The sequence below is a fragment of the Cariama cristata genome, unplaced genomic scaffold (genome assembly GCF_000690535.1).
Source record: "Cariama cristata isolate BGI_N322 unplaced genomic scaffold, ASM69053v1 scaffold30025, whole genome shotgun sequence".
Taxonomy (NCBI): domain Eukaryota; kingdom Metazoa; phylum Chordata; class Aves; order Cariamiformes; family Cariamidae; genus Cariama; species Cariama cristata.
The window spans coordinates 385-13,130 of record NW_009619704.1 but is presented as its reverse complement, the minus strand read 5'-3'; the positions used below and the strand labels follow the sequence as shown (position 1 = coordinate 13,130).

Genomic DNA, 12,746 nt, shown 5'->3' with positions numbered 1-12,746 from the left:
TTGTGTCCAGCCTTACAAAGGGCTGTTCTGGCACCTACTCTTTGCTGGCCTCCTTCTCCCCTTTGGGAAGTTGTGAGGCCCTTCCCTCAGAGCCGAGCCAGCTCCCAATGTCTGAAACTCCCACTCTGAATTTCTGAACCTGCTTCCATCTCCTTTAGGAAACACAGCACTCAAGGAGTCAAACGCTCCTCTGGAGACATGGGGAGAGTGAGCATAAGACTGAAAGGTTCCTTGGGGGTTTGCATGTTGCCTTAAAACACTGCCGCAAGCAGCAGGGTAATTTGGGCTCAGCCAAAGTGGGGATGAGGATTGAAGAAATAAATGCCTTCCTGGTTTGTCCTTTGTAGTGATGTAGATAGCCCAGCGCAGGATGGATACCAGTTTAAACTTATAATAACTGTATAAAAGACAGCCTGAACTTCCCAGACGTTTTAATGCCTGGTGGTGTTTGTGTCTGGGATTGTTAACTGAGTCCTCCCCTGTGTGTGAAGTCTCCCCAGGTGTGGGATTAATGGACAGAGCCAGGAACTGAGACCCAGCAGTTTGTTTCCCCGTGCCCTTTCCAGAGAAGGTGGAGGGAACAAGCCTCAGAAGGTGCTTTCTGCTGTTGCAGGATGTTAGGTATTACAGCGAGGAGTGCGAGGTGGATCTTCGTGACCCTATCAAAGACTACGAACTCTACAGAGAGACTTGCCAGGAGCTTCAGAGACTGATGGCAGAAATCCAGGAGCTGAAGAGCAGGGGCATCAAGGACAATGTAAGGAGAAGCCTCGGTGCTTGTTTTAATGTGTTCTGCTCTTTCGCGTTTTCCCATTAATCAGAGGAACGGGAGCAGAAGCCGTGACGTCTTCTGGGAGAGTCAGGAAAATGGAACAATCTCCCTTATATAAAATAAAATATCATTTAGCAGAGGCATTTGGTCTTTGACCAAGCAGACGGTATGCAGGCTGAGTTACTGATCTTCTAAAGCATGTGTGGGCGCTGCTGGGAAGCGTGCTGATGGGTGGGGGCCTCCTGGGCGAGGAATTGAGCCCCTGCTGACTGCAGCAGGGGTGGCCGGGCTCTCACCATCCCATGGAGGCCCAGCAGCCTCGGGCTGTGACTGGGGAAGGCTTGCGCTGCGACTGCCCACGCTGTTTTCTGCACAGCAGGGTGGGAGCTTCAGGCTTGAACGCCTCTATTCTTACTGCCAAGAAAAATCACTACAGTGAGCCTGGAAACCCACCCAAGTTATTTCCAGCGGGTGACCTGTGAGTCTGGCAGCAGGAGGCTCCCTCAGAAGCCCTGGTGGCATAAATCATGGCTCCTTCGTGAAGCACGGAGCCCCTTTTGTACCAGGACTCACAGGAATTACCTGCAGCAGAGGGCCTTTGTGGTGCCAGTTGTCTCTCCTGCTTGAAATGCCTCTCTCCTGCCACTCAGGCTTCGGAGATAGACGAGCGGCGCATTCAGAGCTGTGTCCACTTCATGACCCTGAAGAAGCTCAACCGGTTGGCTCATATTCGGCTGAAGAAAGGGAGAGATCAAACCCACGAGGTACAGAGGGGCTTGGGTGGGGGTGGTGAATACAGGTTGGGATTTAGTGGGATCAGAGATGGTGCCAGTTCTCCCAGTTGTGCATATCGATGCACGTGCGCACGCATGGGAGGAGTTAAACACCAGCCAGGTTATGGTTTTTGAATTAGAGGTTTATCAGGAGACTCTACTGCGGTGCAGCGGAAGTTGTAATTATAATGGGTAACGAAGCAGCGGTATCTGCTTCTGTTTGAATATAACAGGGAGTCAGAAAGCTCTGTCTCAAGAGTCTGGTGTGCTACAGGCTACGATTTGCCCCGAAGCTCCTTACCCAGAGTTCTCAGAGAGCTTTTCACAGTTCCTGCACAGGACTGTGTTTGTTGTACTGCTGAGGAGACTGAGGCACGGGGACGGGAGGGGACTCGGTCCATGTGCCCCAGCAGGTGTGTGCTGTTCTGTGCCCTGTCCCTGAAAAGTGCTGGAAGGGAGCAGAATCAGTTTGATGTCATGATCATTTGCTTTCCCAGCCCTTGAAAATGTCTCTTTTTCCACCCAAAAATGTTGCATATCCTAAAACCTGCTGTCCCTGGCTGGTATGGTCGGGGGGCGGGGGCGGATCTTGGTGCCTGTCTTGCGGGGTGTTTGCTGGGAGGAAGGCAGCAGAGCTTCATCCCCTGCCCTGGCCATGTCTGCATTTCAGGCAAAGCAGAAGGTCGATGCCTATCACCTGCAGCTCCAGAACCTGCTCTATGAGGTGATGCACCTGCAGAAAGAGATCACCAAGTGCCTGGAGTTCAAGTGAGTTTGGCTGGGGAGGAGAGGGAGGAATGGTGTGTCTGAGGTGGGGTGGAGGCCTCCAACGATGGGGATCTCTTGCCGCGTTGCCTGAGCCCACTGTGGGAGGAGAGCAGGTGCTCCAGATGTCACCACGCAGGAAAGACAGAGCATCCCAGAGTTCTTGTGCTGGGACACTTTTTTTCTGTAGGGAGGAGGGAAGAAAGCATCTATTGTGACGGAGGGACAGTGGAGAAGAAAATATGTAAATGTAAAAGATGAGGCCATGCTGGTCTCTTCAAGGGGTCTCTGGCCTCTGTATATCAGGAGTTTTCTCCCAAAAGCCAAGCCTTCCGTTGTCCCTGTTGTATAGGTCATGCTCTGCGCTGCTGCCAGGAGGGCTCTGTTTAGAGTGATGCCTCAGGCAGCACTTTAGTTAATCACACGAGGAAGGTGTCTCTTTGAAAGGAGGGACCCTGTTCAGACCTTTCTCTCCTCTGCTGCGGTTTTGCTCGCTGATGCTGTGGTGTTTTGTGTAGCGGAGTGAAGCCAGGACACGGGGCACTGTCGGCATTGACTGCTCTGCTGTGAGACACGGTTGAGTTCGGCCCTGCTGCAGCATTTCCCACCCTTCCCTGATCTCATCCATCTGTCCTTGCAGGTCCAAACATGAGGAGATCGAGCTGGTGAGCCTGGAGGAGTTTTACAAAGAGGCCCCTCCTGAAATCAGCCGACCTGCCATCACCCTCTCCGAGCCTCACCAGCAGACCCTGGCCCGCCTGGACTGGGAGCTGGAGCAGCGCAAGAGGTGGGTCAGCGGCGTCTCGGGTCGGCGTCAGCCTGTCTGGTGCTGAACACGTGGCGTGTGCTGAGCTGCAGGGCTCTTGGCAGACCCTGGGTGTGAGCTGCACAGCTACTGAGTGAAGCAAACGTGGGTGATAAAAAAGGTTTTAACGCCCTCTTAAAATAATCAGCATAGAACAAGTGACAGATTTATTGTGTACCTGAGCCCTTGGCATGGAGACCCACTCTGTGTGGAGCTGGGCTTGGTGGAATTCTTGCTTCATAGCTCAGGGAGTTTTCCCTCATGTGCCATGGTGAAGGAGAGCTCTGGGGGAGCCTGGGGAGCAGAGCAACCTCCAAAGCAGTGTGAGAGAAGCCCCGAGCCAGCCACAGCCGCTGTGTAAGAGGTTGGGAAGGACCCCCCGCCCCCACCCCCAGCCGCTGTGTAAGAGGGGCTGCCTGGCTGGGACTGCACCTCATGCTGTGGTGAGGACAGCAAAGGCGTCTTGGCTCTCCTGATAAGCCCGCTCCTTCTCTCACCGAGGTAGTTAACATCAGCACTGACCCTTGAGTGTCAAGGGAAGAAAATGAGTTTTATAGCTCGATGTTTCCCCAGTGTCTGCTTGGAGGCTCTTGCAGCGGGGAGCGGGGACGCTGCCTGCTGTAGGGGTGATATTGAAGGACGAGCGGTTACGTGCTTCCATCCAGAACCCGGTTCTGCAAGATGTACCACACCGGGTGAAGCGATCCCTGCTCTGTCTGCCATGCTGTGGTGCAAGGAGCAAAATTAAGCCAACCTGGCTTGAGTGTCATGGCCTGGTGCTGCTGCCGTTCCTGCCTGCCTGTGCTCCTAACGCTTGCCACGGAGGGGAGCTGCCCACGCAGCCCTGATCTTGGCTGAGCTGCGACAGGCACCCTTGTCCTGGTGCTGGCAGCCACCTCCTCAGAGCAGGCTCTGACCCTCAGGTCCCTCAGCTGGTGCAGCCAGGCCAGGTGGCTCAGCTGCTCCGTCGGCTCTTGCCCCGTGCAAAGAGCAAGCATGATGCAAACGTTCCTGTGTTTTGGTAACAGCCAGCAGCTTTTTCAGCCGAGACCAACCTTCCAGAAAGATCCGTCTGAACCTGCTGGTAGGTGCTGTGCCAGCAGGGCAGCTCAGCTGAGCAGACTGGTGAGAGGTGCTGCGAGTGGGTGCTGTGTGGCTCTAATGTTCTCCCCAAACATGAGTGTATCGAGGGCTGGGAGGGTCATGGTGAACTTGCGTTTTCCTGGGCTTTCTACCCAGTTACAGAGGAGCACTTGCTAGTGTATTAAACCTCGACTCTCAGGAGTTTAACTGAGAAGGAGTTGACGTGATGTGAGGTGGCTCTGGTGAGGTGAAGTGGAAAAGCCTCTTCAGGAGCTCGGTGGGTTCGGCAGAGCTCCGTCAGCACGGCCGCTGGCAGCAGAGGCTGGTGTGGGAGCAGATCTGCTGAGGGAAGATCCAGTTGCTGTTCCTTCTCAGAGCACAGCACCGGGCTGAGCTTCCACTTTCCCTGTTCATTTTCCAGCTCTAATCGGTTCCTTCCTGTCTCCACTTGCCCTTGGTGTTAAGAGCTCGCTCTTTGTCACAGTATCTGAGCTCTCCTGGTTCCTGCAATGACTTTTGTCAGGTCAGGAGAGCTGGGGCCCATGACCCAGGCAGATCCCGACAGGCTTTATAGCTGTGATGTGTGGCAGTAACTGAATTTCCACCCTTAGGCTGGCAGAGAAGTACAAGGAGTGCCTGACCAGCAAGGAGAAGATCCTGAAGGAGATCGAGGTGAAGAAGGAATATCTGAGCAGCCTCCAGCCTCGACTCAACAGCATCATGCAGGTACTTGAGCCCTGCAGGAAGGGGAGGAGGCCTTTGTGGCCGAGCTGAGTTCACGCTCCGAGGGCTGTGTTAGAGAAGTGCAACACCTGGGCTGAATCTGCTTTGGAGACGTTTTGCTCCCAGTCAGGGTGGATGAGGGCTAGATCTGCCTCGTGCCGAGACTCCTCCAGAGTCTCCTTGTTTATGCGGCAATTCCTGCAGAACTGCAGATGGAGGAGTCATTAAATGGGCCTTTCCCTAGAGAGCAACACGCAGTTCCAGCCCCTTGTGATTGCCTTGGGAGGGAAGAACAGGAGAAGGAACTGGGTTATTTTCAGATCCAAAAGTTTTCCAGCAAAGGAGAACTGCCAGCCCTTCCCTGGGGGCTCGCTGTGCCTGTGGCTGTGTTTAACCCTGCACCCTGGCTGCTCTGCTGGTTTCCAATCTCCCACTTGCCAAGTTGGGGTGAAGGATGGGTGAGGAGGTTGAACTCTTCTGTTCCCAGTGACGGACGTTAGCCCTCTTGTTCCCCCAGGCCTCCCTGCCTGTCCAGGAGTATCTCTTCATGCCTTTCGACCAGGCGCACAAACAGTACGAGACAGCCCGACACCTCCCGCCGCCTCTCTACGTTCTCTTCGTTCAAGCCAGTGCCTACGGTCAGGCCTGCGGTGAGCACCGAGCAGGGAGCACAGCCCTTGGCGACACGGCACGGGGCTGTCACCAGCCCGGGCTGGGGGACAGTGCTCCTCCCATGGGCCAGATGTCACTCCTGCTTGCAGAAAGCACTGCTTTGATGACACTTTGGGAGGTCCTTTTCATCCCATTTGCTCTGCTGCCAGATTCTGCTGAGCCCAGAGCGGCGGAGTGGCCCCACAGCCGGGCACAATGAGGCAGCAGCATTTGAAACCTTGTTTGCTCAGCTGCCTCACTGGAAGAACTGCTTGGAAAGCTCGCTTCCCACCTCTGCCCCCCCCCGCTCAAGGTCGGCAGGGACGTCCCTGCAGCCTGTGAGCTGGCTCAGTGCTGACACGGCCTCCCAAGAGCTGTCACCCTGTGGAGTGGATGCTATGTTGTGCCATCCGTGGGTGGTGGTGACTCCAGAGCACGCCCTTGCAGAGGCCCTTCCCCGCAGCTCAACTGAAAGCCTTCATCCCCTCAGGCAGCTTTGCATTTTGAGGAGCTTTCTGAAGCCTCCCTGAGTGGGGAGGGATTTCCCAGCAGGGCTCCAGAATCCCCCTGTGCTGTCCGCATCTCCTGTGCAGAGAAGGCTGTAGCATAGTGTGAGAGTTGCAGTGCTACCTGCTCTCACGCCGCTCTGGGAGTGGGGCAGGCAGCAGAAGGGCATGGAAGGACCACGCTGTGGCAGTTGGCCACGCCAGGTCCCTGCTGAGAGGCACCTGTGGCCATGATGACACAGCTCCTCGCTCCCTGCTTGTGCCAGCCAGGCCCCAACCCCCCTTGGATCTTGGTAAAGGTTTGGCCTTTATGGTTTCCAGGGACAGTCCCTCAACACCCAGCATTTTCCCTCCTCTGACCCCATCCTACCCAGGAGATCCAGCCCTGCAGTGGCCCCACGGAGCCCCGTGGACAGCTGCCTCTTTCTGCTAACCCTCCATTTGAGCTGCCTCTGCCACAGGGCTCGCCACGACAGAGGAACTTCTCAGGGCAGGGCTGCTTTTGCCAACTGCTTTTCCCAAACAGAAGTGGGGTTTGTAGCTTAGTTTTCCTGTCTCCTTTGTAGATAAGAAGCTTGTGGTGGCCATTGAAGGGAGTGTAGAGGAAGCCAAAGCCCTGTACAAGCCTCCTGAGGACTCGCAGGGTGAGTTGGGGGGCTGTTGCCGCAGGCAGGCTGCCTGATGCTCTGTGCAGGCAGAAGGGCTGGGTAGAGAAGCGAGCGGGTGCTGAAATGGCACAGTGCCTGGTGTCCGCGCTGCTGACCAAAATCCCTGGCATCTGATCCCCTCTGACCCCAGCTCCTCCATCCTGAGAGCTGTTCACAGCCCCTCATCTGTGGGAGTGACCCCTGGTACTGGGGATGTGTTCCTGTGTGTCTGCATCCTGCTGGGGCCCTGCTTTTGGGGGGACAGTGATGTCTGGGGGAGCTGTGGTCTTGGAGAAGGGGCTGGTAGTCCTGCTGGTTGTGGGAAAACTGCTGAGCCCCAGGCGCCCCTGCTTACACCCCGCTCTTTGCACAGATGATGAAAGCGATTCTGACGCGGAGGAGGAGCAGACCACGGTAAGGGACAGTGCCGTCCCCTTCTGGGTCCTCTCCCAACACCGTGTCTTGGGCGAACTGCTCTGTGCCTGGTAACTGGGAGATGCTGGGGGAGCTGGGCCTGAGTGGGGCTGGGAACTGGCCCCTACGTGCTGTGAGTATGTGTGGAGGTTCACTGACGTTAAATCCAGCTGTTTCTTGGGAGGAGAGAGGTGCCATTTCCAATTTCTGTCCTGAATGCAGGAAAGCCAGGGTACAAATCAGCCCCACTCATCTCCCACCACGCTCACATCCCACCTAGCAGCAGCAGCTGCCTCGCAGCTCTCCGGCTGGAGCTGTTCCACTTTGTATAAATAGCCTCGGGCCGGGGAGGCTCGTGTCCAGCGGGGAGGGATCCGTGTCAAAAAAGCGTTGAGCTGAGCTCTGCACTGGGGGTTGTTCAGGTTACCGGGCGTTTAGGTCCTACAGGTTGGATGTGCTGGATGCTGGGGAGAGGCCGTGGGCACTGGCTGTCCCCAACATCAAAGCCCGAGGGAGGTCTGTGCCACCGCTCCCCACCACCCAGCAGTAGTGCCCAGTGTATCGGGCTGTTGCTGTGCGGAAGGGTAAAGGGAAGGGCCTCAGCTTCTGCTCCTTGCGGTGGGGAAGCTTTTGGGGCCAGCAGGTCCTTGGCCAAGTCTCTCAGGGGCATGGACACTCCTGGGAGCTGAAGGAACGATAGGAACCGGAGCTGCTTTGTCCTTGCCCTGCAGCAGGGCGAGGGTTTCCTGCTCCCCTCCCCTCCCTCCATGGGGCTGCTCCATGGCCATGGCACTGGGGGTTTGGGGAACTAGACTAGAAGGAAAGAGCAGTGGGAGAGGAGGGTGGGGGCTGTAGGTTGCCAAGAAACAGGATGAGAAGGGTCTGACATCTGTTTTGCCCTCCCCAGAAGCGGCGCAGGCCCACCCTGGGCGTGCAGCTGGACGACAAGCGCAAGGAGATGCTCAAGCGGCATCCCTTGTCCGTCACCATCGACCTGAAATGCAAAGGTAAGCGGGTGCTGGTGGCCCTTGGCAGAGAGAGCGCACAAGAGTGTCGGACGGCAGGTCACAGGCAGCAACCCGGCAGCAGCAGCATGTAAATCTGCTCTGAGGCAGAGCAGACAGCAATTTGCCCCTTCTCTGTTGGCACAGATGAGAACGTGCTTCACCTGACCTTCTACTACCTGATGAATCTCAATGTCATGACGGTGAAAGCCAAGGTGACCACTGCTGTTGAGATGACAACCGCCATCAGTGCTGGGTAAGGAGAACCCTGGGGACACTGAGCCCGGAGCTTGTGGGGCAGTGACACCTCCACTTGCCACAACTGCCCTGTCCTGGTGTCTGTCCTGCTGTGCTCTGTTCAGAGCGACCCGTTGGCAGCGTGGCGTAGTGCCAAGATCAGCGTTGGTGGCAATGTCCCTCTGCTGAGCCGTAGCTCCAGTGCCCAGTGGGCCGTGAGCACTCCGTGCCCAGTTGCCTGCTCCCCATGGGTGAGGTTTTAACCTCAGTCCCTCACCTTGCCCTACCTGAGGCACCCTAAGGGCCTTTGTGCAGAGCAGCAGTTTCGAGCTGCTGCCTTGGCTTGTCCTTTGATGGCCAAAGAGCCCAGCTCCGTCTCTGCCTCTGGGGAGGGCTTTCACCTCATGCATCCTCTGCCCTGCCGTATCCTTCCCCTTAGCTCCAGGGCCTTGCCAGGAGCCCTGCTAGGCGGCCGCAGCCCAGGCAGCATCCTCCTCCTCTCCGTCTCTCACAAGCCAGGGGCAGGGAAGTTGGGAACATCTATGGGGAGCGGTGCCAGACCTGTCAGGAGCTGGGGGAGAACCTCTCCTGCTTGTCACATTTGATCACCCCCTTGCAGCCACACCGCTTTCCTCCCTGCTGCAGCCTGTACCCAGCAGCTCCCTTCACCTGCTTGCTCTGCAGGTCACCTTGTCTTGAGTGCTGGAGATGCAGCTGCCTCTCCCTGGGCTCTCCAGAGACTCCTGGAGCCCAGTTTGGGTGAGGAAGAGCTGAAATAGCAGCTGGGGGAGCCCGATCAGCTGCCAGCTCTCCAACGGCTCTCCCCAGGCCAGGAGAAGGTTCCTGAGGAAGAGGGAGGTGGTAGAGGCTGGGCTGGGCATACCTGGGAGCAAGTGCTGCTGCCCCGCCTGTCCTGTATGAGGCCTCTCAATGTTCTTGGGGTTCTCTTTTCCCTGTAGGTACCCAAAATCATCTGTGACAGCAGCTAGAGTCTCTCCGCAGGGTTCCCAGGCAGAGTACTCCCTCCCTCGCAGCTGCCCTTGGCTGTGTTACCCCAAACTAGTGAGGCTGTGGCATGAACCACACCCCAAATCCTACAGCCCTTTATGCTTGGTTGTGAGTACAGTCAGACATGAAGAATTTTATTTCATTGAGCAGAATTCCTCTGCTTAAGCTTGTTGGGTGGCAAACGGCCGTCAGGCCGTGCCCTGCCTATGCTGGTGATGTTTTCTCGGCACACATCAGCAGGTTTTGGAGTTAATGCACCGGAGTGAGCAGCTTCCTGGGAAACCAGGGAGCTGGTACCCTGTGATTTCTGTCTTCTTGAGGGCCAGGGAGGAGACAGATCTCCTTTCAGAGTGGAATTAGGGGGAAACCATTCTGGTCTTGAAACCTAACTCGTGGAGCTTTTAATCCCCTTCTCTGGGCTCGCAGCCTGTTGGTGGCTGCCCCAGAGAGATGTGGAGCCCCAGCTGCTGCTGATTAATCTCTTCCCTCCTCCTGCCAGTGACCTGCTCTCCCCAGACTCCCTCCTCAACTGCCTCTATCCAGGAGACCATGGGAGGAAAACGCCCAACCCAGCCAACCAGTTCCAGTTCGATAAAGTGGGGTGAGTGGGGCACTGCTCCCAGCACGGTGCATCCTTCCCCAGCTTGTCAGGGAGGGTCGATGGCCGGGAAACCGGTGTCCTGCCAGTCAGGATTGGGTGGGCTCACCGGGCACAGCTTGGGGGGCAGGCGAAAGACACGTGTGCTCCCTGCGGCTGGCTCACGGGCTGGGCGGTGGGGGGAGATGCTCTGGGGTGGCCTAACCCTTTGTCCTTGTCCCCTCAGCATCCTGACCTTGAGCGACTATGTGACAGAGCTGGGGCACCCCTACGTGTGGGTGCAGAAGCTGGGTGGCCTGCATTTCCCGAAGGATCAGCCTCAGGCACGTCACACCCCCTCCCCTCTCCACCGGAATGTTGAGCTGGGGTTTGGGGGGGCTTTGGAGACAGTTGTCATGTCCTGTCCTGTCCTCTGAGCCCCCAGAGCTCCTGCTGGCACTGGCTGCTCCCAAACCACAGTGCACCCTTGACTGGGAGAGGCTCGGTTGGGATGAATCTGCAGCGGGGCCATGCCAACGTATTTTATCTCCCCCATGTGATAGTCTAAGCCCTGTTACGGGCAGAGGAGCGACACGAGCACGTGTCTATCCCCATGGCTGGGTGGGGTGGCTCTGGGACCATGGGGTCCCCAGTGGGTCCCACAGGCTGCTGTGATGGTGACAGTCTCTCCTGCCCACAGCACACGGTCACTGCGGACAACTCGCTGAGCGCCAGCCACATGGAGCTGACTGTGAAGCTGCTGCGGACAAGGCTGCAGTCCCGCCTGGCTCTCCACAAGCAGTTTGCCTCGCTCGGTGAGTGCCTGGCTCCCCACCCTGGGCCTGGGGGTGCAGTAGCAGGGTCCCCTCGCAGAGGAGAGCTGGCTGATGTCACCTTTAACGGTGCTGCAGATCTGCAGTGCCACCCTCAGCGTTCCCGGTCACTCCCTCTGTCCTTGGTGGTAGTGGGGCTGTGAGGGCTGCCCTGTTTTGAGTGGGAGAGGAAGGCTGTGCCCCCTCTCGATGCCCAGCACCCCTTTGGGAGTGACCATCCCTGTGCTGGGAATCAATTCGGGACGTGGTGGGAGGTGAGCCACACACCCACGTGTGTCGCACGCCTGTCAAGCAGGCCAGGTGTGCCCTGCCAAGGCTGTGAGCTCCAGTGGGATCGCAGCCGAGGCCTCCACTGCCCCTCTCTGGGTACCTGATGAAGGTGTTGGAAGGGTAACGATGTCCCCAGGTCCCAGTTTTGGAGCATCCCCACCCGCAGGACAGTGACAGAGCTCTGTCCCAGCCCTCCCCTGCTCAGGTGGCCTTGTCCTTGGTTCCAGAGCACGGCGTTGTGCCAGTCTCCAGCGAGTGCCAGCATCTCTTCCCTACCAAGATCGTCTCACGCCTGGTGAAGTGGGCTGCCATTCCCTATGAAGATTACGCGGTAGGCGCCGAGCGCGAGGCCGTATCCCTTCCAGCTCCCGCATGGCGCCGGCAGCTGCTCACTCCTCCTCTTGTGCCTCCTCGCAGGAGCTGCCCTACACTAAAGATGTGATAGAGGCCGGCTTGGCTGAAGACACTCACCTCTACTACATGGCCCTGATAGAGAGAGGAACAGGTAGACACATTTCCTTCCCCTGGCAGTTCCTATTTCCCACACCGGGCACCTCCAGGGCAGCTTCTGGGGGTCTTCACGGGGAAATCCCTCTGGTTGGAGGCCCCGTGGGCTGCAGGTGACGTTTCTTCCCTACCCTGCTCAGCCAAGCTCCAGGCTGCTGTGGTCCTGAACCCCGGTTACTCCACACTGCCGCCCGTCTTCAGCCTGTGCCTGAACTGGAAAGGAGAGCGGACCAGCAGCAATGATGACAACATTCGGGTAACCCGGGGCGGTGGGAGAAGGAGGCTGGAGAACCCCTGGCTTTTGGGAGGGTGTTCCCAGTGGTTCTGTCTCCACAATAAGCGAGCCATTGGGGTGAGCTGGTGGCCAAGCAGCTCAGGGCGGGCCCACGGGACCTGCCGGATGCCACAGCAGGTTCTGGGAGGGCAGAGCAGAGACCAAAGCCTGCACTGTCCTCTGATCCCTCTGCCAGGCCATGGAGAGTGAGGTCAATGTGAACTACAAGGAGCTGTGGGGGCCCAAACCGGGCTACCAGCTCCTCACCAACCAGCTGCAGCGCCTGTGCATGGTGCTGGACGTCTACCTGGAGACGGAGCCCCACGACACCAGCGTGGAGGGGCCCAAGGAGTTTCCCCAGGAGAAGATGTGTCTGCGCCTGGTCAGGTGAGAGCCCGGCGCCCTGGGGGCCCCTGGGGCAGGGAGGAGCTGGGTGCAGGGTGAGGGTGCTGGCAGGGACCCTGGTGACACTGCTGTCCCCTGGAGCATGGCCTTGCCTGAGCTGGTGCCAACCCTGAAGCTTCTCCCTTAGCTGCCTGTGGGGATCTGCGCCCCCCCCAGCTGGGCAGTACCCCGAGACCAGACCCTTTCTGTGGGTGCCGTGGGCTTCCTGACCCCCGTGGGTCAGCCTCTCCCGCTTCTCTTCCAGGGGGCCCATGCGCCTGAAGCCCTTCAAGTTCAACTACCCTCAGGGGTTCTTCAGCCATCGCTGAGCCCTCCCCGGGCATCATGCTGGGACGGGCCTCATCCTGTCCGTGGGAGGAGTGTCCACATCCCACCATTCCAGTCTTTTTTCAAGGTTTTGGGTTTCATTTGAAGGTTTTGTAGTCAAAGTGATTAAAGGCTGAATTGAAGGAAAAGTGTGTGGGTGCCCTGTCTGTGTGGAGGGCTGGGGTG

General features: G+C 57.7%; 1 protein-coding gene across 1 annotated transcript; it reads left to right on the top strand.

The window, feature by feature from the left end:
- Nucleotides 1-613: 613 nt before the first annotated feature.
- Nucleotides 614-12,709, top strand: THOC5 (THO complex 5; the record flags this gene model as incomplete). Its single annotated transcript, XM_009701354.1, has 18 exons — nucleotides 614-757; nucleotides 1,423-1,536; nucleotides 2,216-2,313; nucleotides 2,951-3,097; nucleotides 4,810-4,924; nucleotides 5,439-5,571; nucleotides 6,645-6,722; nucleotides 7,099-7,139; nucleotides 8,047-8,146; nucleotides 8,291-8,399; nucleotides 9,888-9,989; nucleotides 10,213-10,309; nucleotides 10,666-10,780; nucleotides 11,296-11,399; nucleotides 11,486-11,573; nucleotides 11,716-11,831; nucleotides 12,046-12,236; nucleotides 12,499-12,709. Coding segments are annotated over 18 exons (1,956 nt in total), but the record flags the coding sequence as incomplete, so codon positions are not given.
- Nucleotides 12,710-12,746: the final 37 nt, after the last annotated feature.